The sequence below is a fragment of the Amyelois transitella genome, chromosome 17 (genome assembly GCF_032362555.1).
Source record: "Amyelois transitella isolate CPQ chromosome 17, ilAmyTran1.1, whole genome shotgun sequence".
NCBI classification, from domain to species: Eukaryota; Metazoa; Arthropoda; class Insecta; order Lepidoptera; family Pyralidae; genus Amyelois; species Amyelois transitella.
The window spans coordinates 3,182,775-3,210,671 of record NC_083520.1 but is presented as its reverse complement, the minus strand read 5'-3'; the positions used below and the strand labels follow the sequence as shown (position 1 = coordinate 3,210,671).

The window sequence follows — 27,897 nt, the reverse complement described above, 5'->3', positions numbered from 1 at the left end:
TAAATTAAAAAAGGACTCAAACTGATATCAGTTGTTTTAGTTACGATGCCAATAGTTCCTTGCACCTGTAAAAAAGGTAAACACACATAGGTACATCGATAACGTCTAGTCTATAGTAAGAAGTAGACAGCCAACAGTCTCACAAAGACTGAAATATTACTTCTTTTATCTTCCATCATATTCACAACCTGACTTTGCCTGTTATAGTGAAGAATAAGGGACAGGTTCGAATTTCAACTGACATCTTAGAAGCAGAAGTTCTGTCTTCGGTTCCTTATAGGAACTTCTTATGATATAACTTTAGTAAAAGAGATTGATATCCTCTTTTTTTTTTTAAGTTAAATTTCTAAAACCTAAATGTAACAAACACTTTCCTCAAGATAGTTACTCAAAGCATAAATGACATACAACAAAACAACAATATGATGTTATTAAATCAAATAAGTACGTAGGGTGATCTAAACAAAAAAATATGTTGCAAAAAGCACAAAGATAATTAACTAAGGAAAATATGGGACTAGGATAAAAGTAAATAAAAAATAATAAAATTTTTCACAATAAATGTTTTAATGATGGCAAACTAGTTGACTAAATTATGGCTCCTCACGCTTGCCTTTTATTTGAAGTACATAATAAATGTAAGAACTAAGTATCTTCAGTTTCTCTATTAATAATGTAGCCTATTTGTTATTGGGATTACTAACACAATGACTATGTATAATTATGTCATCAGGAAATGTTAGTTCTTCATTATGACTAATCGAAACTATATGCAAAAAATGATATATTGTAATTATCTGTAGTAATAATAAAAAAATTGTAACCAGAACTTTATGGCAATGACAATAGGATAACATCATTACACTTCATTTGTACATTTGCCCCACTGGCAAGCGTGAGGTGTCAATAAATGCGTTAACATAAGATGTTGTCAAGTAACACTATGTAAACTATATCTAAAACTTAAAGAAATCTTTAATACTACTCATGATCGTCTTACTCTGTTTTTCATCACTTGAGGTTGAGGTTTTAGTTTGTTTGTGCTCAGTCAATTTAGATAGAGCTTCGGCACCCGTGCTCTGACGTGTTGACTCATTATCTGCTGAAGTGTCCAATTTGTCTGGTTGTTGAGAAGGTTTAGGAACATATTCTTTGATTTGAGGTACGTCTACTTGAGGTTTGGTTTTCTTATCAATACTTTGTACATTATCTTGGAGGTTATTGTGTGAGTTGTACGAGTCAATGGAATCGCCAGAGCACCCGAGTTCCTATTCTTTTTTCTTCGAACTTGCCGTCTTCTTCACTTTTACAGATTTTGTTTTGACTAGATCTGTTCGTCCTATTGAAATCATTTTAAGTTCCCATGCTTCAATATCTTTCCTGGAAATTATAAAAATGTTATTATTAAAAAATGCAAGTTTGCCAATTGATATGTTTTTACTGGTTTATGTACTAATTACAATTTATCAAGATATCAATAATGCCTTATAAATTATGAAGCTGCGAGATCAAAGTACAAATATACTTTTTTCTTCATAGTATTTAATGAATGCTAACCACAGACTATATTTTCTTCCCAGTACATGGGCCATGAGCTTGCACAAAGAGAGTTGTGAATGTGGATCAAGCAAAAGAAGTATGCGGAGTTAATGGCAAGTGGAAAGATGTAGTCATAGCCTGCATCTTCGGGAAAGGGGCATAATTTTATGTATGCAAAGACCATATAGTCTTACCTATATTTCTCCATTAGCTGCTGAGCCTGTTTCTCATACTTTAGTTTCTCACTCTCTGGCAGCTTCAGCCAGTCTTCTCTGATCTTCTTCTGATATTCTTTGAGCTGCTTTCCTTGGAAGATATCATTTCTAGATTTAATGTAAAGAAAATATGACGACATTGGCTTTTTTGGACGCCCTAATTCTTTATATTCCTGGGAAAAGAAAGTAAAAATTTAGGCAACTTAAAATATAGGAAAGTTCTTTGTTATAAAAATTTCTTCAAAATAATTAAAGTCTATAATAATTAGTGTCCGACCGAAGCTTCGGCTTCGGCTTCGGCTTCGGCCACCTTCGGCCAAAAAATCCACCTTCGGCGAAACATTCGGCTTCGGCCCAAAATCCGGCCGAAGCCGAAGGTTTCGCCGAAGGTCCGAGCGACCGTCGAGATTGAACGAACTGTTACGAAAGTCATGAGGCGGCGGGGAGTCACTGTCAAAATATCACATTGCTGATTGCATGCATCAAAACAAGTCCGTACGTGTTTTTAAACGAGTGTTTTTGTAAAAAATCAAATCATTATTTTTACCAGTAGGTAAATCACAAACTTTTATCTATACATATAATAAAACAGTAAAAATATTTTGTCTGTACATTTAGTATTTTCGACTGAAATGGATAGAGGGACACTTAGATGAATAATAGAAAGCAAAAATATTTTTTTTTAATTTCTTGTCTGTCTGTCTGTATGTATGATCACGATTATCTCCGAAAGTACTAAACCGATTTACTTCAAACTTTCACCAATTGCTTTGTTTTAACTCAGAATAACATTTAAAGTTTGTTTCATCAAAATCGGTTCACAAAAAAAAAGTTATCGACATTTGAATGAACTCAAGGCATCAGTATGCCGGCAAATAAGTTACGAAATTAAAAATTCAAAGTCATTTATCATTATACGACGACATTATACCTATAACATATAAATATAAGTGAAAGGCGACTAAGGGATGGGCTTACAAACTTGGGATTCTTTTTTAGGCGATGGGCGAGCAACCTATCACTTTTTGAATCTCAATTCTATCATTAAGTCAAATAGCTGAACGTGGCCATTCAGTCTTTTCAAGTCTGTTGGCTCTGTCTACCCCGCAAGGGATAAAGACGTGACCATATGTATGTAGTCTTCTTTAATTTCGACACCAACGCAACGGCTTCGATGGTCCAGTGGTTAGCCCGTGAGACTGTGAAGTTGGCGGTCCAAGTTCGAATCCCAACAATTACAAGATATTTTTTATTATTAAAAATATATTTTTTTTGTATTATTTGAGTATTTTATGTAAAAAAACTGAAAATCAAAATACTACATATAATAAAACGGTAAAAATATTTTTTCTGTACATTTAATATTTTGACTGAAACGGATAGAGAATTTTTTTTTTTACATTTTTTGTCTGTCTGTATCTGACTGTATAATTAAAATTCAACTCGAAATTTACGCGGACGAAGTCGCGGGCAACAGCTAGTTTATCTCTAAACCAACCACCTCTTTGATATATCATCAACTTCTATATGAGACAGTCAATATATAAACCTTCAATATTGAGGTTTTGAAATGATTTTAATATTAATTGTAGCTTGTAGACAATATTGAACAAAATTAATTACTGAGTGCTGAGAGAATATAAACCTTCGGCTTCGGCTTCGGCCGAAGGTTGTGGCGATAGCCGATTAATCGGCTTCGGCTTCGGCCAAAAATAGACCTTCGGTCGGACACTAATAATAATGTACATTGAAAAGATCTGTAACTAAAGCTATCCCAAATATTTTTTTTATTTATCATTGTTTTTCTATATGTTTCACACCTTGTCTTTATTTTCAAACATCAAGCACAAAACTGTTAGTTTGATTATGATGGAACATGATAATTATAGATTGGGTACTTTTTATGCCTTAAGCACTGGACAAATTAAAGTAATGCTTACAGCTTTCAATTTCCTTTTCTCTTTGGCAGCCGCCATCTCTTCTTTGAGCCTACTAATTTCTTCTTTCTGCTCTTCAGTCAAAGATGACTCATATATTTCTTTAATCTTCCTGTAATCTTCAAGGTCTTTTTCATATTCTTTGGCCATTTGTGCCTTGGTCTGAAAAGCATAAAAAAATGTCATTGAACAACATTCTATTATTACATCTGACAAATTTAATGTCAGTCATAAAAATTAAACTTATCAAATTTGACCTTTCTGCGATAACAATGAATTTGACAAGTTGTGTGCTTCTAAATAAAGCTATCAGATTTGAAATGTTTAAATGGTATGTAATAAAAATTATCGTGGAGATATTTAAGATTTGATTTAAAAATGCTGGCAACTGGTTGTTGAACTTAGTAATTATCAATTATTAATTGGCCAATGAGCTAACCCCTGCATCCAATTCTTGCCAATGTTTGGAGCTCCACACTATTGCCTCTTTGGATGTGATACCAGGATTCTTGGCAAGCAGAGCTGGCCTCATTTGTGCCATGAACTTGAAGAATGGGGTCAATGGTCTTTTTGGTTTTTCAATACCAAGCCTTTCCTCAGCTGATTTAGCATAATTACATATTTGTGGTGTAATTATTACACTTGTCCTGAAAATGGAATATTTTATTAAATTTATTCCTAATTGCCAGTTAATCAATTCTGACTAGGGAATTGTTATAAAATAATGGAACACTATAATTATGATAAAAACTTTTTCTGTGCAAGAGTTTAGAATTGATATTTTGATTTTGGTATTTCTAAAATGGTCACACTGCTGTGGAGACTAAATTAGCACAAAGTGATATAGTTTATACGAGAAATTGCCATTGTGTTCTATTAGAATCATTTGTTAAGAGACATGATGACAGGAACAATAAGTTGTCTTAAAACTACTTACTGTTTATTTCACAAAGAATATTTTTGTCAAGAAAACAAAGCAAGCGTCCTAACCTTAAAAAACATCCTTACCTTCCATGTAAGACAGTTTTATAGCCATTTATTAGGTAGTTACTCAGACGAGTAAACTGGGTAAATGTAGACATTTCGCAGGATCATACAACTTTCTTATTTAACAATAACAAATTACAAAAATAAAAATCTTTAAGCCTGAAAAGCAAGCGTTTTCTACGGATCCCTCCGTCTTTTTTACGATGACAGGAGACGACATTTATTAGTTGATTTGACATTGACAAATTGACGAGACTTTGTTTTTTATAGAGCAAGCAAGGGTAGTGGCAGTTAAAAATTATAATTATATTTTTTTCTCTTTTTATATTTTAATTAATTAATATTATTTTTTTATTTATTTTTGTCCATTAGTTTCCTCTTACTCCATCCTATAACCAATTTTATATTGCCGCAAGCCACTAAATACCTCTAGATATACTAAGTGCTAAATTTATAGTTTCTTGCATTATAACTAATGTTAATGATAATGCAAGGACTAGTTTTGCATTTGTGTGAGACTAACTAATTTTTAATTTTGATTGTTCGACATTGAAAACATCTTCGGTATGCAACCAGTGAATTTATTATCTATTCTAAATGTCTTTTCTTAAAAAAAAGCCTTAGATACCTTTTTTCCTACATTGACTTCGAATACCTACCTACTTTGAATTTCGCCATCAATGAGGTATATCCCAGGGATAAATTGAAAGATAGTAGGTATAATTTTAGTTGTTTTTATTAACATACTTACAAAAACATTTTTTATATTTACAAGGCCCAAATCTTGAAACTCCTTAATTATTTACATTATCTTACATAATACTATTTTGGCAATAAGTGCATCTCATTAGTGCAATGCATTGTAATGTAAACTAACAAATAAACAGTAATTAAATTATCTTCATGTTTCTTGTTAAAGAACGTTAAGGAGTATGTATGATCGGTGTGAAATTGATTGACTGGATAAGAAAGAGCGTGATAAGGGAATGTTGTGATGTAAAAGAAGATATAGTGACAGGAAGAGAAAAGGGTATGTTATGAACAAAAGCGAGAGGATGAATGAAAGCAGGTTGACTAAGTTAATATACAAGGAGAGTGTCGATGGAAAGGTAGTAGTGGGAAGGCCTAGACGTAAGTACCTTGATCAAATTTAGTACATCCTGGCAAAAAGTCAGGTCAAGAGTAGGTACCCGACACCGCCGAACTTGCATGAAGAGAGTTAGGTATGAATGTGGAAGAAGCGAAAGAAGTATGCAGAGATCGCGGCAAGTGGAAAGATGAGAGACTACATCCTTGCAAACTCTTTCGGGAAAAAGGCGTGATTTTATGTAGGTATGTATGTGTTTAAATCAGTCTATGTATGTTCGTCAAATTCTAACATTTCATTCATATCAGTTAGTGATGATGATACAATAAACAAGAACAATAATATACCATATTACCTTTTCGGTTTATCTTTTCTCATTAACAAACTATATAAGTTACATATACAAAAGTCATTTATCAGTTCAAATCACTTTTTACAACAGGTTTTACTATACATTGTTTATTTCAAAATTACCTAAAAAATCATCGTAACTTAAATAAAGAAAATGCAGTAATCGTACTGGTCTACGAACAGGCCAGACTACGCCGTAGCACTACTGTAGCATACAACAACGATGCTACGAAATTAGCTAGCGTAGTAACGGCTACGAAATTCTGTGACAACAAAGTGCTGCAGGATATTTTAATTTTTCTTTTGTGTTTTAAAACAAGTTTCGTTATGTATCGGAAAATAGTTTCCTTTAGACATTTAGGAAGCTTTTAACAAATTACACTGATGAAATAATAATTTCACATTTCCTTCATTTAAAATAGGTAAGTGGTTCATTTACACATTAAAATAAATTTTATTTACAATATACTTATGCATATCTAATTACTTATTTGAATTTAATCAATGGATTAAACCGTTTATGCTTCGTTGAAGTTACAAAAAAATTCACTTAACAGAAAAGGTATTCACTGGCACTTACACTACAGGTCAATAATTAATAATCCAATAGTTTTAGTCTAAATACTTTTTATGAAATGCGTACTTTGTAAATAGCTTTATAATACAAATGAGAAATCATGTCAATGCATACATACATATAATCACGCCTATATCCTTGCGGGGTAGACAGAGCCAATATTCTTAAAAAGACTGATAGGCCATGTTTGGCTTAATGATAGAATTGAGATCCAAATAGTGACAGGTTGCTAGCCTGTCGTTTAAAAGAAGAATCCCAAGTTTATAAGCCTTATCCCTTAGTCGCCTTTAACGACATCCATGAGGAAGTGATGGAATGGCCCTATTCTTTTTTATAATGGTGCCTGGAACCACACGGTCCGTCAATGTATGTACAAAATAGGAGAATAAAGCCCTAGCTTATTGTTTATCGTTTTAAAGTCCCGATAAGCTTAGATAAACCATTATTGTCCTGGGATAATGTGCGAGGCATATACGATAATTTAATATAGTCCTTCCTATATACGTGGACTACACGTATATAGACAGGACTATTTATATATATAATTCAGTCAAATTTAATGGCACTTACATATTTTGTTAATCATTAAACACATGGTAAACACTAGGAAAGTAAATGCAATTCTGGACACTCATACATAGTACTTAAAATGTCTTTTATAATTTGAGCCACTTCGATGTTTCACTTTTCGTCGGTCATAGGATAGTCTCTCCAGTCGAGTAATGATAATGCCTTGGTTTTCTGTACGAAGAGTGTAACTGCGGAGGCCTGTATGTGGCGTATTTCGGCATATGCCGCGGCAAAGTATGAGGGTGGGTAGCGTAGCAGTGAAGGGTTAAGGGCGTGGGCGGTGGACCGGCTGGGCACTTCGCTAACGGTGGCTTCCGAGGCCCCGCGATCATCCGCCAGAGAGCCTTGAGCCGCGGCGTCGCTATCCATACTGCCACCATAACGCCCAGGATTTGTGTCGCGAAGATTCGAAACAGGAAAACCCAGAAAGCGGGTCTCGGGTGAGTCGAAGGTTCGGACGAAGGCGTCGGTGCCGCGAGCCAGCTGTCTCTCCACGCGTACTCGTAGATCCATGTCGCGAGAATGCAGGCAGAGGGAACTGCGTATAAGGCAGCGAATGCTCCCAGTCTTAGCAGGCTTTGGTCAGTTGTTGACGAGTGGACGGCTTGAGGAGTGTTGAGGAGCGCCGGTTGTGCTACCACAGGAGCTGGTCGGCGAAGGATCGCTCGGAGACCCGATGCTAGGAACACCGAGCCGAGCAATAAACAAAGCGCCTCTGGAACTATCACCAATGCCAATAGAGACTTGCTGGATTGGTTACCCACGAAGCATGTTCCTGAAACATATAAATTTACTCATATTAATAAAATATAACTTATAATTAAGTACATATATTTCTATGTGTAGATTATCGAAGACCATACCATGATTTTATAGGTAAAAAGAGATGAGTCTTAACTCTTCTTCCATTATCATAAAGAACTAAAGTACAAAAGGTTCTACGGCGTATTGGTGGCAAAGCTGACTAGGCGGCGGACCGGAAAAACTCAGCAAAGTCTCACACCCAACGATACAAGATAGAGAGAAATTAATGAAAAAACACATAGCGGATATGAATTCCCTGTCTCGACTTATTTATATTCAGCTGAATAACATTCCGATTTCCAAGCAGCTCTCAAAATGAACACCTACACAAACATACGGCGAGAAAAAAGGCTTGCATTAATAAGGCAGCGACTAAAAGAGCCGATTTAAAATTGAAATATGAGCGTGCGAAGAGGAAAGGTGTCGTATTTAACGGCTCGAATAATGGTCGCGCATTTCTTTCGAGCACCATAATGGAATGGAAATAAGAAATAATAAAATAAAGGCACAATACTCGAGGCACGATTGAAACTGCAATATGCCTGAGAAGCACGACTTACACTGGGTACAAGAAAGAATACATTCAAAATTGAAATGAATTTTTCAATTATTCATTCGTATAATAGAAATTTGTTGCTTTATTCACGTTCAAAGACTATATAGGTAATATTTTACAATAAGTATAAAATGTCGACGTAATCTCTACGGCTTGCGTGAAATATATTTCGTTTTTGAATCAACGATATTAGATCTTGTACAAATAATTACATAGGTTAATTAAGCTGTAAGATTGTGAGAATAGATTTGACTGGAATTAAACAAGTCAGTTTGAATTTATGCGCAATTAAAGTTCATGTATAGGTAGGTAGCATTATTTGCATGAAGATGCGGGACGCGGCTGTTAATTCTTTCGACTGACAATTTATAGTACCATTTACGGGGCAGATGATTTATAACAGTTTTTACTGCGAATGATTAAGATGGTATCGAAATATTAAGAGAGGAAAGGTCCTTATATTTTCGTTATTGTAAGTATGTTGATGATGTTCAAGATTTTGGTGTCAAACTACCTACCTACTTGGGCACCATGCGACAGTAGCGCTTCCTTTTCTAATTGGTTAGTTTAAACATACATATAAACACATCTATATCCCTTGCGGGGTAGACAGAGGTACCAATCTTTAAAAGACTGTAAGGTAACTGTAATAATCTCAATTCCATTCCATCATTAAGCTATACAGTTGAACGTAGAACTGTATAGCTTAATGATGGAATTGAAGTGGTCTTATTCTATTATAAAGGTTTAATTAAAAATGTGTGTAAATTTCAAATTCATATCTTGCCGGAACGCCTTCAATTTCAAACATTCATTTATTTAGTATTGATATGATAGTATGACTTCCACCTCGCTCTGTTTTAGGCGACCTGCATCAAAGGTTTCCCCGCGGGCTTTACCAGATCATCGGGTCCATCTCGCGCAAGTACAATACCGATTTTTTTAATAACTAACTTAGGCTCTAGTCTAAGAATAAATAAGATTTCCTGTCAAAGAAGCTTTTGTGTCGATAAATCAATAGTTCTAACACAGTCCGACTGAACTACAATGGCGACGATTCTCGGTACGGTCTTATTCGATTGTTAGATCGGCGGCATTTTCAAAGCGATTAAATCTGGTACGAGTGCGCAGGAGCACGCATTCATTGCGTATTGAGAGATCGTATTGAACCGAGCAGCCCTTTGTGGCAGTGGCATGCATTAACGCATTCTCAACGGGTTTGTGCCATTCATAAATTTAAAATTTCCGAGGTCTCTACGATTCTCATCATCAGTTCGCTTTGCTCATCATCAAATTTGATCTATTTATTTGGTCTATTTGACTGGTCACGGAGGGTTTCTTCCCCTTAAGCCCGCCGTTTACTTATATATTGTTTTGTAATGACGTTAAATCATGTCCTAGGCAGAAAACTCCCAAGACTGCCATGATTTTGCCTGACAGGCAAGGTGATAATAGATTACTTTTTTATAAATTTTGTTTAAGTTGTAGACTACACACGAAATACTAATCCTTATTTAATATTTGATCTATGAAATAAAAAGCGGCAAGCGGCGATAGCCACAAGTCACTTAGATCTGGTTATTAGTACAATTTACAAACATCGTTTCCTACTTTTTGTACCTACTATGTAATTTCTTTTCAAAACACCGCTGCACAGTGGCCAGTTTATTAAATTTTATCAAACAAACCCCCTTATCAGAGACGATTAAATCCTTAATTTTAAAGAAGACCTGCCGCCTGATATCTTCAGTAAATAGCGGCATAATTAATAATGAGCATTAACGTCCAGATAATTATAGCTACAAGTACGTGAGATGATAAAATGTTACAAGTGAATCCGATAACATTGCTTTTTGTCTCTTTGCGGCATTTTTGAATAAACACAAATATAGGTACTTGTCGTCTTTCAGCGCTTTACCTTTTCGGCGGATCTATTTATATAAGTACATACGTTTAATCACATCTTTTTCCCTTAAGAGATAGACAGAGCCAACAGGCTTGAAAAGACTGAAAGGCTACGTTCAACTGTGTTAGAAACTAGCTGTGCCCGCGACTTCGTCCGCGTGGAATAGTTATTTTGGGCATCATATTTATTTTTGCAAACATCCTCCTCAGGCGGTCAGGCGGTCACGCGTATTAGAAAGAACGCTGGTTCGCCGTATTAAATGTTTCGCTGCAAATTGCTTATAACGACTATATCTCAAAACCTATTCGTCTGATTTATATACTGTAAATGGCAATTTTAGTCTACATGAAAAGCCGAAAGTAATAAACATATTTATTTGGATAAGGATTAATACTGAATTAAAGAAAATTGGTTTCAAAATAACTTATGTTTATAATGAAAAAATAATCTTAAAAAATGAACATAAAAGTGGTTATTGTAAGTAAACCTTAAGAGATAGATATATGCTCTCGCGGACTTTTTTGTGGCAAAAAATGAGTACTTCACATCTTTAGTACATTGTTTTACTATATCTTTGTTGGTTTGCGCAGCGTTCGCGTGGAAAGCTCGCAGATGGCCGACTCATTCAACTTTCACCTGCATTGTTGACGTTTCCCGTAGGAAATCCGGGATAAAATGTAGCCTATAGCCTTCCTCGATAAATAGACTATCTAACAGTGAAAGAATTATTTAAATCGGTTCAGTAGTTTCTGAGATTAGCGCGTTTAAACAAACAAACAAACAAACAAACAAAACAAACTCTTCAGCTTTATAATATTAGTATAGATATAAGATTAATGATGGAATTGAGATTCAAATAAGTAGTGACAGATTGCTAACCCATTGCCTATAAGAATAATCCCAAGTTTATTAGCTATTATTTAGTCTGTAAAATATCATAGAAAATGTATACGAACAAAACCCTCAGATTGAGGATTGAAATTTGTGTTGTGGAATAACAACTACGTAACATAAATTTTCGATCCAAGAATAAGAAAAAAGTCAAATTGATTAAAAACCTCATCTTCATATCCATCTTGACCTGTCGGAATCCAAACCTTAAGCCTAAAGTTTTGACCTAAGCAAGGCATTTTTCTACTGCGCTTAAGACATTTGCAAAAAATACGACTTGTTGCGTTGTATTTAAATATGTTTTTCGAGCATTTATTAATATGGATGCATCAAGTTTTTAAGTCCAATAAGTAGATAATCTAAGTCCGATAATGATGGAATGACATAGGACATAAATCACGTGACAGACAAGACTTGTTTGTCCATTCCTGGCGTCGTGGTCGGCTCAGGGCAGTCTGTTGCTATATACGGTAATCCTACCATCAAGTAAAAACTGCTTGAGAAAATACGATGTGGATAAATGTCACCTAATACAGGGGCTCTATAGATTAGGCAAAAATAAGGTACTTTATCCTGTAAGGGATAAAGACGTGATTGAATATAAGAAACTGAGAGGCAATATGGTGCAATTAAAAATAAGAAACTAAGTGAATACTTTATAAAAAGGACCTTCCTAAGTTCCTAAATAAAGTAGAATATAAATATTTTACCATTGTAATAATAGTAAAATTTAGATTTATCCTTACAACGAAGGCAGAGAAACAAAATGTCAAGTGTCTGACGTCAAAAATGTTTTCGGTACCCTTGTACTTATTCCAGGAAAAAAAAATTACTTCCTAAAAAGACTTAAACATTATACATAGCTAGCATACACTAGTAACTGTGTTAGTTTTTCTTTATCGATCATCCAGACAATAATTAATCGATAGCTGAACTTTCTTTTATTCTGGTTTGCTCTGTCTACATCGTAAGCGATAGAAACGTGATTGTATGTATGTTCTTATGTATATTTCTTCGAGACCTTACAAAAGTTTGTACTGTACTTGCAAAAATTAAAAATGAGGAAGTAACCCTACCAGTGAGCTCGTCAGCATCAACATCTCTTGTCACCAGTACCGCGGCAGCCAGAGCCGCTGGGACTCCCCACGCAGCCAGCTGAAGCAGTGAGGAGTGTCTCTCGTTCCTGGCTGGAGACCCTGAGGGTTGAGGAGGTCGGAGCACGCTGGCTCGCCAAGCGCCTGCCACTACTACCCACCTGGAATTAAAGAATAGATATGAATGAATAAATGATGATGAAGCAGAAGAAGTATCAAGGGATAGGGCAAGTGGAAAAACTGGTCTCAATCACCCGTCCAGGAAAGAGGCGTGGATGTATTGTATAGGTACTTTAAACATCACAGAACAAGCCTGTTCACTACAGATGCTATTAGTCCTATTTGGTTCCTATGAAGACGCTCATTCATGAATATTTATCAAATAGTATGGTCTTAAAACTGAAGACGCTGCGAATGCGACAAAGTGTAAGGAAAGATGTTGGATAGCTGACCTCAGGCCCCGAACCATTATGACGCATAGTCGCATAGATCGGAGAGAGACATAAACTAGACCAGCCTTTAGTTTTATTGTAAGCATAAATTGTAATTAGACTATAGTAATATACTACCTACTAATTTACAAGTAACAACCGCGAAAAGGTTAGCTAATTAAAAGTAATGTATACAGCCTGCTCCTGAGTCATTATATTTTTTATGCTGGCGCGCGTTATTTTGAAAATTATCGAGTCTGTCAGTAATTAAGATAATTGAACAGTCAATAAATGAAGAAGAAAAATAAGAACAGCTGATACCAGCAGGTGGATGTTTTTTTTATATAAAGCAATCTAATCGAGAATTGTATTGTTTTAAATTAAATAAAACAAACTTTTATTTTATTTATCTTCACGACTTTTTGTTTTACCGTCAGCAGTAGTAACTCTTTTTCGTGTCTTCAAGCTTTATTTTAATTTGCCCGTTTTTAGGTATAACCATTCAATATAGTAACTTATTTATGATATGATTTCAAAAATTTGGAATTAATGGCGTTCCTGGTTTCGCGTGAAATTAAGTATTCATCCCCAACTAATATTATTAATACGAAATTAAATTGTTTTAGGTATATTCATACGTTACATATCTACAAAAACTTATTGAAATTTTATTTTTATATCATTAAGAGTTTGGAGAAGGATGGATGGTTTTTATCATGGTAAAAACAATAGTTCCTGTGGCATTTGCGAAAAACCTGTAATCTTTTGTAGGTGGCGCTAAATTCGCGCGGACGAAGTTGAGGATAAGAGTTAGTCGTGTCAAAAACTTTAACGTTTAACTTTTACAAAAAAAAATATCTGATACTGTACCGAACAGCTACTTCGGAAAGGAGGATAACTATATTATGTTCTCAGTTTCAGTTTATCCTTCTTTTAGTAAAAATAAAGCTGTATACACGTTCTTAATACCACATGTCTTATCGGGGATTAGCGTCGGAATTTAAGTTAAAAATTATGGCGTTGTAAAGCTTGTTGAATTTACCTCCAAGTAAAATTGTAATCCATGTCACCCCTTACTTAACTGGTTTCTTGACAGATAAATCCAGGTGCTTACCGAAGTACCTACAGCCTGAGGTGTACAGTGGATTTCGACCATTTTAGTTAGACCTATAGTGGGTTTGCATTATATAATATATATGTATATGTAGTTTAATTTGAACTTAAATCAAAATTTCAGTACACTCTGTACATAAATCTTTTTAAAATTGGCAATCCATAAAATATATATATATATATATTTTTCTTTTTTCAATATTAAATCTCATAAATATATAAATCTCCCGTGAACAATGTATTCTCCCGTCCACATTATATTCTAAGTATAATTTAATATTGTGAAGTTGACGTTGTTAAAGAAAATGCTGCAGTGCAGTTTGTTACCGCTTCTTCTGCACTGACGCCTTGGAAGCGGCAGTAAACTTAGTTTTTAAGTAATATATTTGACGTCAACCAAGTTGTTAAACCATACGACAATTATTAAGCGATATAATAATATCCTATAATAATGAATAAAAAATTTTGAATTTTGAATTTGAATTTTGAATAAATAATATTCAAAGTAATGATTATTCTATCTTACCTATTATAATAAGTTACTTACTATAAGCTTATCCTCAAAATATTAGTCTTCAAAAGACTGGCTTAGTTTAAAGTAAGAGAAAAACTTTACATACGCTTCTTTGATGAAAGTATGCGCATGCGCAACTGTGAAATTTCAGTCGTATTCAGCACTTTAGGATTTTTCTATCGTTCATATGAAGGATATAATCACGTTTCTTTTTCGAGGAGTAGGCTGAGGCTACAATATTCCACTTGCAACGATTCTATATTCCTTTACCCTATTCTACAAGATCTAATAATAATAACGAAAAAGCAAAGAGCTTTGCAGTGGCATGTCTGTGGCACTTGGGCAAACAAAAGTAGTTGTTTGAACAGGGCCGAAAGTGGCGATAGTGCTAACAGAACAAGTGAGTGTGTGTTTGTCCGTATGTATGTTTGACTCGCCCGACCGCCGAAACGTGTTGGCTAACTTTACTAATGTGTTTGTGATAATTAGTTCTCTGAAGTGTCACTAACCATAGAGAGAGTTCTATAAGGAACAAATTTTTTAATATAATGGTTGCCTAAATAATAAAATTAATATTTAAATTCCCTTCATAAAAATAGATATATATAGTTGGACGAGCAGAAATGCATATCCATTGGTGGCGCGTTAAAAGTTCCTTCCATAGATCTCTTGATGGTACCCCTGTGATGTGAACATGACAATGTACTTATTTTGAAAAGGGCTTAAAATTGTTAATGCATTAAAGGTTTTTAATACGTTAATGAGTTGAGAGACTGATTGACTGACAAAGTACAGCGAAAGCCTCTATGCGAAGGAAGCGAAAATATGGCATGATTGTTCCTTTGAAAATATACGAGGGAATTTCCCGAAATTTACCACGAGAACGAAAATAAAAGAAACTTTTACACGAGTGGAAGGAAACGACTTAAAACAAATTATAAAATAAGTGACCTTTTAAAGTAGACAGTTTAATGTTTTTCTTGTTTTAGGGCTGTATAAGTGTCATGATATTTGATATGTTGGCTTTAACCCTATGACAATAGAATTTTGAACTTTATTTTAAATTTTATTGACTTTTAAACTTAACCGTCCGCAGCGAAGGGCCACACACGCCGCCATTACTGTTATGTTCTTATTTTAAATGTCACTTTTCTCGTAAACGTCAAACAGCACCATCTACCTATGTAGGGTTGCCGGTTCATAACACAGAATACGGAATTACTATATTTTAATTAAATTACAGACGACGCTAACCTTAGAGTATCTACTTAATTAAAAATAATGAATGCTTACTGATTGGCTGACAGGCATAATAAGCCCTAATCGCCGAGTCTGGAAATATAAAATTTTGTATGTAAGTTCCTTATGTGGTGTTAGGTATGCAATTAAAGAGGATTTCTTGATATTCTCGCTGTAATTAACGGAATTTGAAGGCAGAGCCGAATGCGTACCCTAACTAGTGAGACTATAACATACTAAGAATCGGCGCACAGGGAGGCACTGGTTCAAATCCTACCGCCCCCAAGTAGATACTTACTCTTACAATTGACTTACTGAGTCATTGATTAGTTATTATGGGAGTGTAAAAATAAATGCTTGGTGTAAATAGACTGGTCGGCTTTCCAATAAATAACAAGACAAACTTAGTCCAATCTGGCGATAACCAGGAAACCAATAAAATGAGGAAAAGCTATTGCAGTCACATTTTACTTTGAAAGGACTGACTAGTGACTTAAAAAAATATAAAGAATGCAGAAGAAGAAATCTTTTTATTTATAAATATCCTTAGCACCAAAAGGGTTCCAAAGGAAAATAAAAAAAACGAACCCCGATAATTTTGGCATGCTCGTCTGTTAAATATAAAGTGAAAATTCTGAAAGGCGTTGAACTCAACGAATCGCAAAAAAAGTAAGGTAGCACGACTTCATCTATAAGAACATGACTGATGAAAAAAGCAACCAGCTAAAGGTCGCCTTCAAGCCTGTAGCTATAGTCTCTATTGTTTTAAAGAAATGTGTATATGAAACAAAAGCAAAGAAGTGCTCTATCTGGCTTAACCTTATTTTCCGACGCTTGTCGGGCGCAAACGCCTCGTTAAGTTGCTGGCCATAACAATAAAATTGAACCAACACCCACACTGGACTGAACTATTTGGGTGAACGCACCCATTTATCGCTCAGAGATGTATTCTATTATTATTGGGATTCAGATTAAACTGGCTGGTGGTGGGATTGTTCCTAGTAAGTTATATTTGCTTTAAATTAGTCAAAGTTCCAAGGGTTATAAATTAAACTGGCAAATTTTTGCTTTTACTTCTATCTGCAGCGTTAATCACTCAATTTAACCTTCAAAGTAGGGAGAGAGAGCAGATGAAAGATAGGTATGACATCAATGTAGAATAGACGTGTAATCTCTCTCTATCTTATCTCTGCGTGCCCGGTTGCACCCTCTACAGAAGTGTTTCGGGGCCCGGGGTCCGCCTTGCGACTTTTCGCTCTCTACTTGGTCCGATTTTCGGCGTCCTCGGATTTCAGTACAGGCTCGTATATCATCTTTTTTTAAATGGTAATCATTATATTGTTATCATTCAGCATTCCCATTCCTGAAAAGTGGTCAAAGGCGGAGAGGAGAAAAGACGCCTGGGTGATGCCTATATAGAGATGACATGCTACTTAATCAAATTCAATTTACGAATAAAGGCTGGGTGTAAGTAATTCGTAAATTGAATTTGATTTATTCAATGTCGTGTTCAATTGTTGATGTTTATAAATCCTTACTTAATCTTACTACAACCTACCTACTTAGATGTTCATTCCACCATATTTACTTGCAACCCATAAAATATCTACAATATTATAGGTATTATCCTGATTTCTAAACCTGCAACTAACTGTAAGTACCTTTTTGGAAAGGGCAAATTGCATCAGCATCTCCTAGTCATCATTTACCAAAATTAGACTCCTTGTCAGATCCGAGTAAATTGGAAATAACTCGACTGCAGAATGCGCCGGGGCATATGCGGGGATCTATTTCGGGAGCTCGTAAAATCGATTATCCCTCGGGACTCAGTCGATTCGTGTCCCGCGTCTCCGCTAAACAGGATCTCAAAGTATCGAAAGCACGGAAATATAAGTCACGTTTCATTTCACGCGATATTTTTCGATATCTTTTGTAGGTATACTGTCCCGCAAGTAGGTTGAACCAAAATTCTACTCTTATGGGCAAGATTTTTTTTAAGAAAAGTTGCTATTACGCATTCGTAAGTGTAAATTTTTAGGGTCAACTTAAATGCTGGGTGCTATAAATACTGAATGCTTTCATAAATTTTTTAATTAAATTAATCACAATACCAAAAACTAAGTAAAGAATTAAAAAACAAATAATGCAGCTGCAGCTGCAACCGGTAGAAAATATATAAAATAATAAGTGACATATGAATATGAAATTTCATAATTTATTTGGATATGAAGTAATTGGGGAGATGTAAGTTTCAATCGCAGCACTGTGGACCTCTGAACTCACTTTGCTTACCCAAAACGGAGAACACGGCAGGTGGCTAAATATGGTTACCAGACATGTTCATTCATTCACACCATCCTTGATAGACCCACCTCGTGTCTCATCTTTTACTTCGAACTGCACGATAAAGGGGCAACCGATCAAGCCATTGGATACCAGGATATAATGGTCGCATTATGCATAAGCAATCGAAATAATAGGATGGATATTCCATCAACAGTGTTAAAATCGTTTATATGATTGATGTTACTGAAAAGGAAAATAAATGGGATCTATAAACGTATCCCGTTTTAACACAAACATATGGGTTCGAAGTAATGTTCGGAGTTCCAACTTCGACTAAAGGTGTACTTCCATTGCTACACATTCATCTTTCCTGTTTCTGTTGATGGTCTGGTAGCTAAGAAAAAAAAAACAATCTGTGCCCGCTGCTTCTCTTCCAGCGCAGATTATGAAAGTCAGTTTTAAAAAAGTCAAGAATATGGCTTATAAATTTTTAATTCTTCGCATCATGTGACTATTGGATCAGTCTTATTTCCATCTAGACATTAATGTATGTAACAAACTTATTCGTATAAAGTTCCTTCCTCTTGGGTACTTACATGTCCGAGATGTTGTCAGTAGGTAAAATATTACCCTCGAAGATCTTTTGCAATTGTGCAACTGATAAAAACCTTTTTAAAAAGGCCGGTATTTTATTATTTTGGAGAATTCGAGTAATCCCATGGCCGCTCACATTTTATAATTGTTACATACTGCTTGTGCTTAGTATTTTACTGAGCACATTCATAATTTGTAGCGCCAAGCGGACTCGACTATGGAACGATGGTTTTATGCGCACACGCAGTGGTAATAAATGAGGAGGCGCAGTTAAGTACTTGTATCCAAATTATAAGTTTTGAATTATGCCGATGATGAATGAGGATGTGAAGCTTGTTTTTATAGTTGATCGCTTCAAATCGGATTTAATTAAGTATGTTTATTGCATCCGGACGTGTTTCGGTTACTTTGTCGGCTGTTTTCTTTAACTATTTTACTATCTTGCTAAACAAATTGTTTTCTAAGTATAAATAAGTATACCATTAACCTGCCTGCTCTATTAAGCATTTTTTATTAGGAATTTTTGAGTAATCTCTTCCGAATGCTTCACAATATACTCTTACTGTGAGTTTTACTACGATTCTACTATACGAAGCCAGTATAATAACTTTTTGTGGTCTTGAGTATGAGTCCTAAAAATGTAACATTTAACTTTTTCAAGTAATAGCCACATTCGATTTTTTTTCTATTTCCTTGTAAAGTTTAACAAAAACTCGTCTGTTTTACATCATTAGGCAGTTATCGATTACAGTACACGTAGTTAGCTTTACAACGTAATTGCTACCTTAAGTTATAGTTCTTCGTAGCTCATCAATATTGATAAATGCTCTTACCCAGAACTAACGGCCTAGGCTCGAGTGTATAGTGGACCACAAAGAACTTCTGATACGCCGACGATACAAAAGTGGTATACTTTTCTAAGTGACAAACTGTACTTACATGTAAGTGCACAAGTTCCTAGACCACTCGCAAATGGATGTGTATGAAAAAATTGTTAAGTACATAGAGATACAGAACTGGAATTCATTACCAACAGACTTGAGTAAGCAAAATTTTACTTAAAAAGAATATCGCTCTGCATAACCAATAAGGATCATTATGGTTTTTCATTGACCGGTGTATTGCAATGTTGCTTTTAAATTTCATATAAAATTTATGTATTTCATAGTCCTACAATAATAACTGAACTACACGTCAAAAACATTTCATTGCAATTTTTCATATAAAATAATTTGCCTAACATCCGTAACGTGGAATTTTTTATTATGACCATGTCGACTCCATAGGAAGTTTGTAAGTCTGTGTTGGAATTCCTTGGAACGGTTTTAGTTTACGGTGGTCCTCGAAACCATTTGTGAGGCTTGTTATGGCAGCATTACGAGTTACGAGAAGAACTATCCTTTACGGTCGTACAAAGCTGATTAAAGGCACTGTTGGGAGATGACAAATTGCTGGAACGCCCACAGAAGTAGCTCATGTTTAACTATGATACTCTATAGGTAGGTAGCTATAAGAAAGTTTTCACAAACGTAAATTATTTTTTTAAAATGAAAATTTTTAAAGAAAATAGACTGATTCTGTAATTCTAGAATTATAACGTGTAAGAGCAGCGTCTTAGAAATAAAAAAAAGATTCTTTATATTGATTTAATTATGTCTTAAAATTGTGTACTAAATATTGTGTTAAAGATCATTTAAATGATTTCACATTAGGAAAAAAAACTGTCATGAACGAACCAATCAATTACACTTTATTATTTAACATCAAAATTATAGAATCTGACTAGCTGCAAGGAGAAGTTGTGCACTGGAATAATCCTTTGAAAGCAATCTGGTTAAATAAAATTGATGATCGCGACACTTGGCAGACATTAATATGCGACACCGGAATGTTTTCTCAACTCGTTAAATCTGACTGCGAATCAAGTTTAACTAATGAAGTGTCGCCTTTGATAAATTTCGCACTCGCTTCGGCGACACAGATTATGGTATATATATACACCCTTATTTTTTTGAATTATAAATATAAATTAATCGTAAACAGATTACGTCATAAGTTTATGCAGACGGTGTTGGTTAGGTAAAACTTATGATTAAGAATAGGCATATTTGGTCAATTCCGTTAGTTGTTTTGATATTGACTTAACTATCAATAAAATTTATCAACATTTTTTTTACATATAATTAATTAATAATTAATCATTAAAATCCAATCAACTCTCATTGGACCATTAATTTGTAAAAATCTTCTTGAGCATCTCAAGCATTTATTCACTTCATTATACTAAAAACCTTTTTTCAGGGTTATCTCTTAATTATTGTAAAAATGCTACCTATTTTAAAATAGGATTATGTATTCCTTTGGTTTTCGCTTCGTGACTTAAATTGCATTGGCATTATATGATTTGCATATTGTTTTACATATCAAAATAAGTGTTAATTGCTACTTCGTGGAATAGTGATTATGTCGTGTAGTTAAAACGTGCCTTAACTGGATAAGCTCATAATAAAGCAAGCTCGTTATAAAATAATACATATGTATGACCACTTAGTTGGGGATTCACAATATTGTTTTAGCACTGAATATGTCAATTTGCTATCAGTACTCAACGGCCTGTAAAAGTCATAGAAAAATAACAAAAGAAGGAAAATAAGGTTCAAAAATAAAAATTAATCTTTTATTATTTCAGTGTTTTTTTGAAAGTGTATACTCTTCGTGTAGACAGATTGATACGAACCTAAGAAATTCTAAATAAAAATCTGCCATAGAAGCAGTATTGATATAGTGGACATACATACATACACATGGTCGGTCACGTCTATACCACTTGCGGGGTAGACAGTGCTTACCTTGTCGACTACAAGAGGAATCCCAAGTTTATAAGCCAAATCCATTTACGACATCCATGGGAAAGATATGGAAATAGTGGTTGTCACTTGTTTTTAAAGTAAGAATTATAACTTTATTTATTTTTTTGGCCTAAAATTTGAATGCGCGCGCCCTATCTATGAAATTAGTATTCATGATTTACGCTTATTTCATTATATTTACTGATTGTCTGCAGGCTTGCAATTATCAAGTTATTGACGGCTAGGTGTGCATTACCTTGCCTTCAAGCTATAATTGCTTTCAAGATTGATGGACGAGAGCGCAGAGCTCTGAGACCGGTCGGTGCGTTCCCTGCTCTGTGGACCAGGCGGACCAGTTGATTGGAGGATAATATTAATAACAAGACTGGGAAGCGAAGACTCACTACACTCTTCACATACATAATAAGGCGATTTTACTCAGATATACTTATCTGTGTTTTAACCATTATTATTGACTTTTAAAGTGATCACTATTGAAAGAATTGAAGTAAAAGAGGTTAGTCTTACTTATATTTTAGTTTTAAGGCCGACGTATGTATTACCAAATAGTTTTAAATTTGATTTGGATATTGACCGGCAAATCTTCAAGTGCTCAATCAAATGAATAAATATTTTTTATACAATTGAAATCACTCGAGTTGTCTTTTAAAATGGTCGGTAACTAGATTTGAGACTTCAAAGGACCGAACATGATTGGCATTTAGTTTGTCGGAGCATGACTAGCTGGTTTGTTGTGACTGAGAGGACCACGTACCAACTGTGTTTTTGGAAGATACCGAATGCTGCGCCTGCGCCGCGTCTAGTTTAACTGGGCTAAGGTGGAGGGCACTAAGGATTATGGATTGTTCTTACTTTTATTTCATCAAACAAAAATTTGACAAATGAGATACTTTATTTATGTTAAACCTCTTAGAAGGGTTTCTTTTTTGCACTTTGGCTACGGAACCCTAAAAAGAACAATTAAAAATTTTGTATGATACGCGAATATAGCAGACAATATTTTCAGACCGTAAAAACTTCTTAAACAAAAGTTTAGAGTTGTAAAATATCATTTTACATTTTAAATTGTAGGTTTGGGACTAAACAGTCCAATATAATAATGTGATAAAAAATGTAACAGATGTGTACACAGCCTAACTTCCAATTGGTTCCCGAATGTGGTGATTATCAGTTTGACGGATTGACGCGTCGACACGATAATCTTTCGAATTATTTTAACGGCTGCCTGCTTTTTCCGACTACAACAAACATTATTCATGACCTACATGTTCAGAAAATATTAAATTCGTAATATCTCTCTCTCATAGAAAAATCTCGATTGTGTTTTCAGCGAGTTTAAATTTCTGGTTCTGGTAAAGAATGTTTCTGCCTTTTAAGACGTTTGTTTTTTGTTTCTTTGTAAAATTTTCATTAAATAATAAATTTACAGAAGTACTTACATAGTATGACAATAACAATATTATAAAATGGCGGATTTATTCCTAGGAGAGGTTTTTCGAGTCAAAAAGGTATCTGATAGGATCATATCTAGGTAAGGGATAGTAGTTTTTATATGGTTCATACATGTTACGCAAAGATTTAGCACAGCATTTGACGTTACACTCTACAGATAAAAGATAGACTAGACATGCTTTTGTAGAGAGTTCTGTTAATTCCATTTCTATCTCATGATTGAGTTGAGATATTTCGCTTTGTCTTGAAATCGAATTCAAATTTCACAAACTAAAACAAATTCCCTCCAAATCGCAAATAAGCGGAAGGATCCTGCGACTTGATCTTCCGACGATCCATATTATCTTACACTCTATCCATAATAGTATAGAAAAAGCATCGGCTGATATTTACACCAAGGCACGTCTAGACTTTCCAATGCATCGCGTTTATTTTCAAATAAATATAACTTACTTACTTAAAAAGTTGATCCATTCGAGACAGGTTCTTAGAAATCGTAACAAGAATCGATTCTTATTTGTCGAGCGTCCTGAATCGATTGTAACGAGCCGATCGCAGGCTCCGAAGGTCTCGTTTCCCCAGAATGCCACTTTTTACAGCCTTCTTATTTTGTTGAGCGCGGGAGCAATGCCTCCGCTACAATAAACAAGTGCCAGAGTGACCAAGTTTAACTGATTTGTAGGAATTACTCCAATAGATCTTTAGTTCAGTTTTGTGTATATATATATCTAGACTAGATCTATCTATCTTTAGATTCCAAATACAGATTGTATTCCAAAATTATATTTAGTTCTCTAATATGTAGATTAAGGTTATTTTGATTGGGTTTCGTAACATTTCAATAGATGTGTCTTAAAAATGTAGCGACATTTAAATCATCTCATAGTTATTTGTTACTAATAGTATATAAGAAAATATAACAAAAAAGAATGGTATGAGCTAGTCTAGGCTAAAATGGTGTCATTCAAATCAGTTTAATTAATCATGCCCAGAACATTCATATCCAAGAAAAGGCTCTAAATCAGTTTCATGGTATCTTATAAATGTATAAAACCAGTTTCCATCATTCATTCAACCTCATCATAAATTACATTTAATAAATGCGAAAGGCACTAATCTCAACAACATTTAATGCAAGGCGTGAATTTCTTCGCCCGATTATCCTGAGGACCGTGACTGAATGGTGACTACATCTGAGTGGGACAGCCTGATTGTGGGAGAAGGGTAGACATATGCCAGTTTCACAGGTGTGAACGGGACACGCGCTGAACATACCTCACGAATCTGGCTGCGGTCCTCAAATAGTTTGGGAGTTTTTCTTCGCCAAATATGTTGAAAATTTTGTCACAGTTTGGCGACCTCTGAATTAGTATGTCATTGTGATACTAAATCTTTATCGGGGTTTGGTGACGTTGAAGAAGAGGTTCGCTTTCATATATTATTATATACGTAGATGGCGATAGCCGGAAAAAATCTCTTATAACAATGTGGACATAAAATTACTTACAGCGGCAATTACACAGCACATCGTAACTATCTTTACTTAACCATTTTCGTCAAATGTTCCTTACGGTCCCAGCGAAATTATTCAAGAACGTTTAGAAAATATAATTATCCGGTATCATTCCTCTCTCTCTCTCTCTTTCTCAGAAGTTGACCAAGAAGATGGAAATATATAAAATAAGACATAAGCCTTGTCAACGTTCGTGAATAGAACGTCGGAGCTTTCAAAGTCAACGGCTGAGAGTGTAAGTTGTTAAGTATTTAAAAAGTGAACATATGAATGTAAATTTGCATTTAATGATTCAAGTTACAGAATGTTTTCATAAAAGCATTTTGCCGGGAGAAATTATCACTTCATGAAAGTGATAATTTCTAGCCGCTAGCAGCCTAGTCACTACTTTACATTATGTTTGAGTACCACTGGAAGCATAGTGCTTTTCGTTCGCTTCTCGTTAAGAGCTTTTAACGAGCCGACCTTGCCGTAACGACTAGAAAGAGACGGCACATCTACAATGCTTCGGGTCAGAAAAGGAAAAAAGAAAACGTGGCCAACAATAAGCTTACTAACAAGATAGAGTTACGGAACACGAAACGCCTTAAGCGCCGCAATTATACTTTGAATTATGCAACCTATTTGTGTTTGATTAAAGTGTAATTTTGAATAAGTAAACACGGTCGATTGTTTGACAGCCGCCGACGCGCCCGTTTGACTAACGAGAATGACTCAGGCGTTGATGTTTTGTTGTTTTTGTGATATGAACCTTTCAGTCAAATGGGAAGGTTTAAATTAGGTTGGGAAGCGCTTCTCCGCGGGGTTTTCTCATAAATGCCCTTTTGAAATTTATTTAAATTGGTTTTTCGTTGCGTTCAGGTACGGGCACGGAGATCGAATCTATAAAGAAGGCTTTATGAGATCTTACCGATTGTAATTGGACGTTTTCTAATGGGATTTGGGGCACGCCGCATTGTTTATATAGCGACGAAACTTGTTGTACAAAATTACTACACTAAGTTATACCAGTGTCGTAATTTTAATTTGTTTTAGAACTGGAAAGTATTGTTTTAAAAATATTTATTTAAGTAAAACAACTTCAGCTAAATGCTTTGTACATTGGCACTACTTATTTCCCTAAGGCACAAAACTCTCATAATATTTTTATTATTTCCAGTATTAAAAAGCAGTATAAATGTAAATCCGTGGTGGCAGGTCAATGGAAATCTCATTTACAGGGTATTTAAAAGACGCGCGAAGCTCCATACAAAAGACATCAACGCAATCACTCGACTCGATTTCATACTGAAACCAGTCGCGCGAGAAATAATTATTTTTCCGAATATATGCGATTTGTTTTATGTTTAAATAGAATACATTTATAGATATTACATGTTTTTGTGGATTTGTATCTCTGTTTTTATTAAGTTAAGGTTTTTTTTTTAATTTTAGCTAGGTTTTAATTTTTATATTTAGAGAATACTAACATTTAAGAATTGAAAAAAAGGCTGACCTGTTTTTTTTTCAAACGTTTTTCATATATTCCAGATATTTAATCCATGGTACGTATTCCATTCCATATATAAATGTTAAAGTGTTATAGTTTTTCCGTCTTTCACATCAAAACTACTGAACTGATCTACATAAAAATTTGCGTACAAATACTGAAAAGGACATAATTATGTTACTTTTTACGCGGACGGAACCGCGGGCGAAAGCTAGTAAGTAGTTTATATACCTACTAACTAAAAAAATACCTCCAACAAACATAAACCCTCAAATGTCAAAAAGAACATTGGATTTAAATTTAGAACTCAGGTCATAAGTTCATATTGCATAAGTTTTTCTTTCCACCCATCAATCAGCTGATAACCGGCTTGATAACCGCAGCGCGGGCGGCCCGTTTGATCTCTATTTTGCATCTATAAGGCGGCCACATCAAAGTAATGGACCAATAGTTGGTAGTTACTGACGCGTTTGCGGTAACGCACCCACTCGCCTTATGAGTACTTACTTACTACAATTACATTCTTACTATAAATACACCTTCCAGTAGGAAGGTTGCCTACAGTAGTAGGCAACCTTCTTGGTATACGCCATAGCAACGGTTGCCATGATGTTGTTTATTAGAGATATGTCAAAAAATATTTTTATTGTTAGATTAGTTTTTAATTTTATGTTGAATAATATAGTGATTTATAACTGATTATTTCTCTCCTCTTTTCTCCTTCTATCTTCTGTAGGAATAAATAACTTTAAATAACTATACTTCCTACACAACATTCTTATTCCTGGTGTTAGTTCCGACTACATCCCCACTTCTTGCGGTGCGTCCTCTAACCAAGATCCTGGATTAGGTAAATCAGGTTTTTACAACTTCGCACTGACACGTCCATAAACTCGCTTATTCCCTTAGTCGCCTTTTACGACATCAATTTTTCATGTTAGAGATGGAGTGGTTTTATTTTGAAGTGCCGGAAATCACATGGCACGGTACGATACAATTTAAGGTTCAATGTATTTAGACGTGTTTATGATTAGGCCGTTGTTTTTTGTTAAGTAATAAAAAATATGCCGTGTGGTTCCCGGCACCAATACAAAAAAGGATGGGACCACTCCATTTCTTTCCCATGGATGTCGTAAAAGGCGACTAAGGGATAGCTTACAAACTTAGGATTATTTTTTAGGCGATGGGCTAGTAACCTGTCGCTATTTGAATCTCAATTTTATCTTAAAGCCAAATAGCTAAACGTGGCCTATCAGTCTTTTCAAGACTGTTGGCTCTGTCTACCCCGCAAAGGATATAGACGTGATTATATGTAATTTAATGTATATAATAACAAATAATCAGTATTATTTTTAATCTGTAAGTTGACAGGGTGCAAAGCCTCGAATGCTCTGAACGAAGCTTTTCCGAAACACATTATTATGGAAGTTAATACCGAGAGCGGGTGCGAATGAACTGTGATTAGCAGCGGACGTGTGAAGCTCGACACACGGAGAGCTTTGACGGAGCTTTTTGTGACATGAAGAATTTATTTTAAAAGAAAAAAGACATCTTCTCCTGCACTATTAAAAGAGAAATTGCTACCCCGTAGAAATTACCGCTGTACTGTTTCACGTCATATCAAAAAGCGAGACAGCGATAGTTAATCGCGCGATAAAAACGGCATCGCACGTGCCATGCTACCAGTGCAGAAATTGGCGATGTTTTAAATGTTTATTATTTTTAAATGTGGGTGATATTAATTTTATGCCAATCTAGAGAACACGTATGGAAATTCTCTCTAATATCATATAAGGACCCTACATCCCAAATTTCAAGTAGTTGTCTGTGAGTCAATCACTCATTAACGGAACCATTTTATTTTCTTCTTCCATCTACTGAT

General features: G+C 34.9%; 2 protein-coding genes across 2 annotated transcripts in view; both read right to left on the bottom strand.

The window, feature by feature from the left end:
• Positions 1-845: 845 nt before the first annotated feature.
• On the bottom strand, positions 846-4,894 carry LOC106143397 (transcription factor A, mitochondrial). The gene is made up of 5 exons (XM_013345460.2): positions 4,700-4,894; positions 4,131-4,338; positions 3,695-3,853; positions 1,734-1,927; positions 846-1,380 (listed from the first exon to the last, which is right to left on the bottom strand). The coding sequence occupies exons 1-5, from the start codon at positions 4,771-4,773 to the stop codon at positions 1,269-1,271; spliced, it is 747 nt and encodes a 248-aa protein (XP_013200914.1). The 5' UTR covers positions 4,774-4,894; the 3' UTR covers positions 846-1,268.
• Positions 4,895-5,396: 502 nt separating this feature from the next.
• The window catches only part of LOC106143443 (frizzled-4), a 40,190-nt gene continuing 17,689 nt past the window's right edge, over positions 5,397-27,897 (bottom strand). Inside the window, exons 2-3 of the mRNA XM_060948749.1 lie at positions 12,497-12,675; positions 5,397-8,038 (exon numbers count right to left, since the gene is read on the bottom strand). Of these exons, the coding sequence (XP_060804732.1) occupies positions 7,389-8,038; positions 12,497-12,675 (829 nt within the window). The 3' untranslated portion in view covers positions 5,397-7,388. The remainder of the gene's footprint in view (positions 8,039-12,496; positions 12,676-27,897) is intronic.

Bases quoted from the DNA above. Each gene is read 5' to 3' on its own strand.
- LOC106143397 (XM_013345460.2), bottom strand. From the start codon at position 4,773: ATGTCTACATTTACCCAGTTTACTCGTCTGAGTAACTACCTAATAAAT. The intron at 3,854-4,130 runs GTTAGCTCATTG...TATGCTTTTCAG, and splicing joins GGCAAGAATTGGATGCAGGG to ACCAAGGCACAAATGGCCAA. The intron at 1,928-3,694 runs GTAAGCATTACT...TTCTTTTCCCAG, and splicing joins AGAAAAGGAAATTGAAAGCT to GAATATAAAGAATTAGGGCG.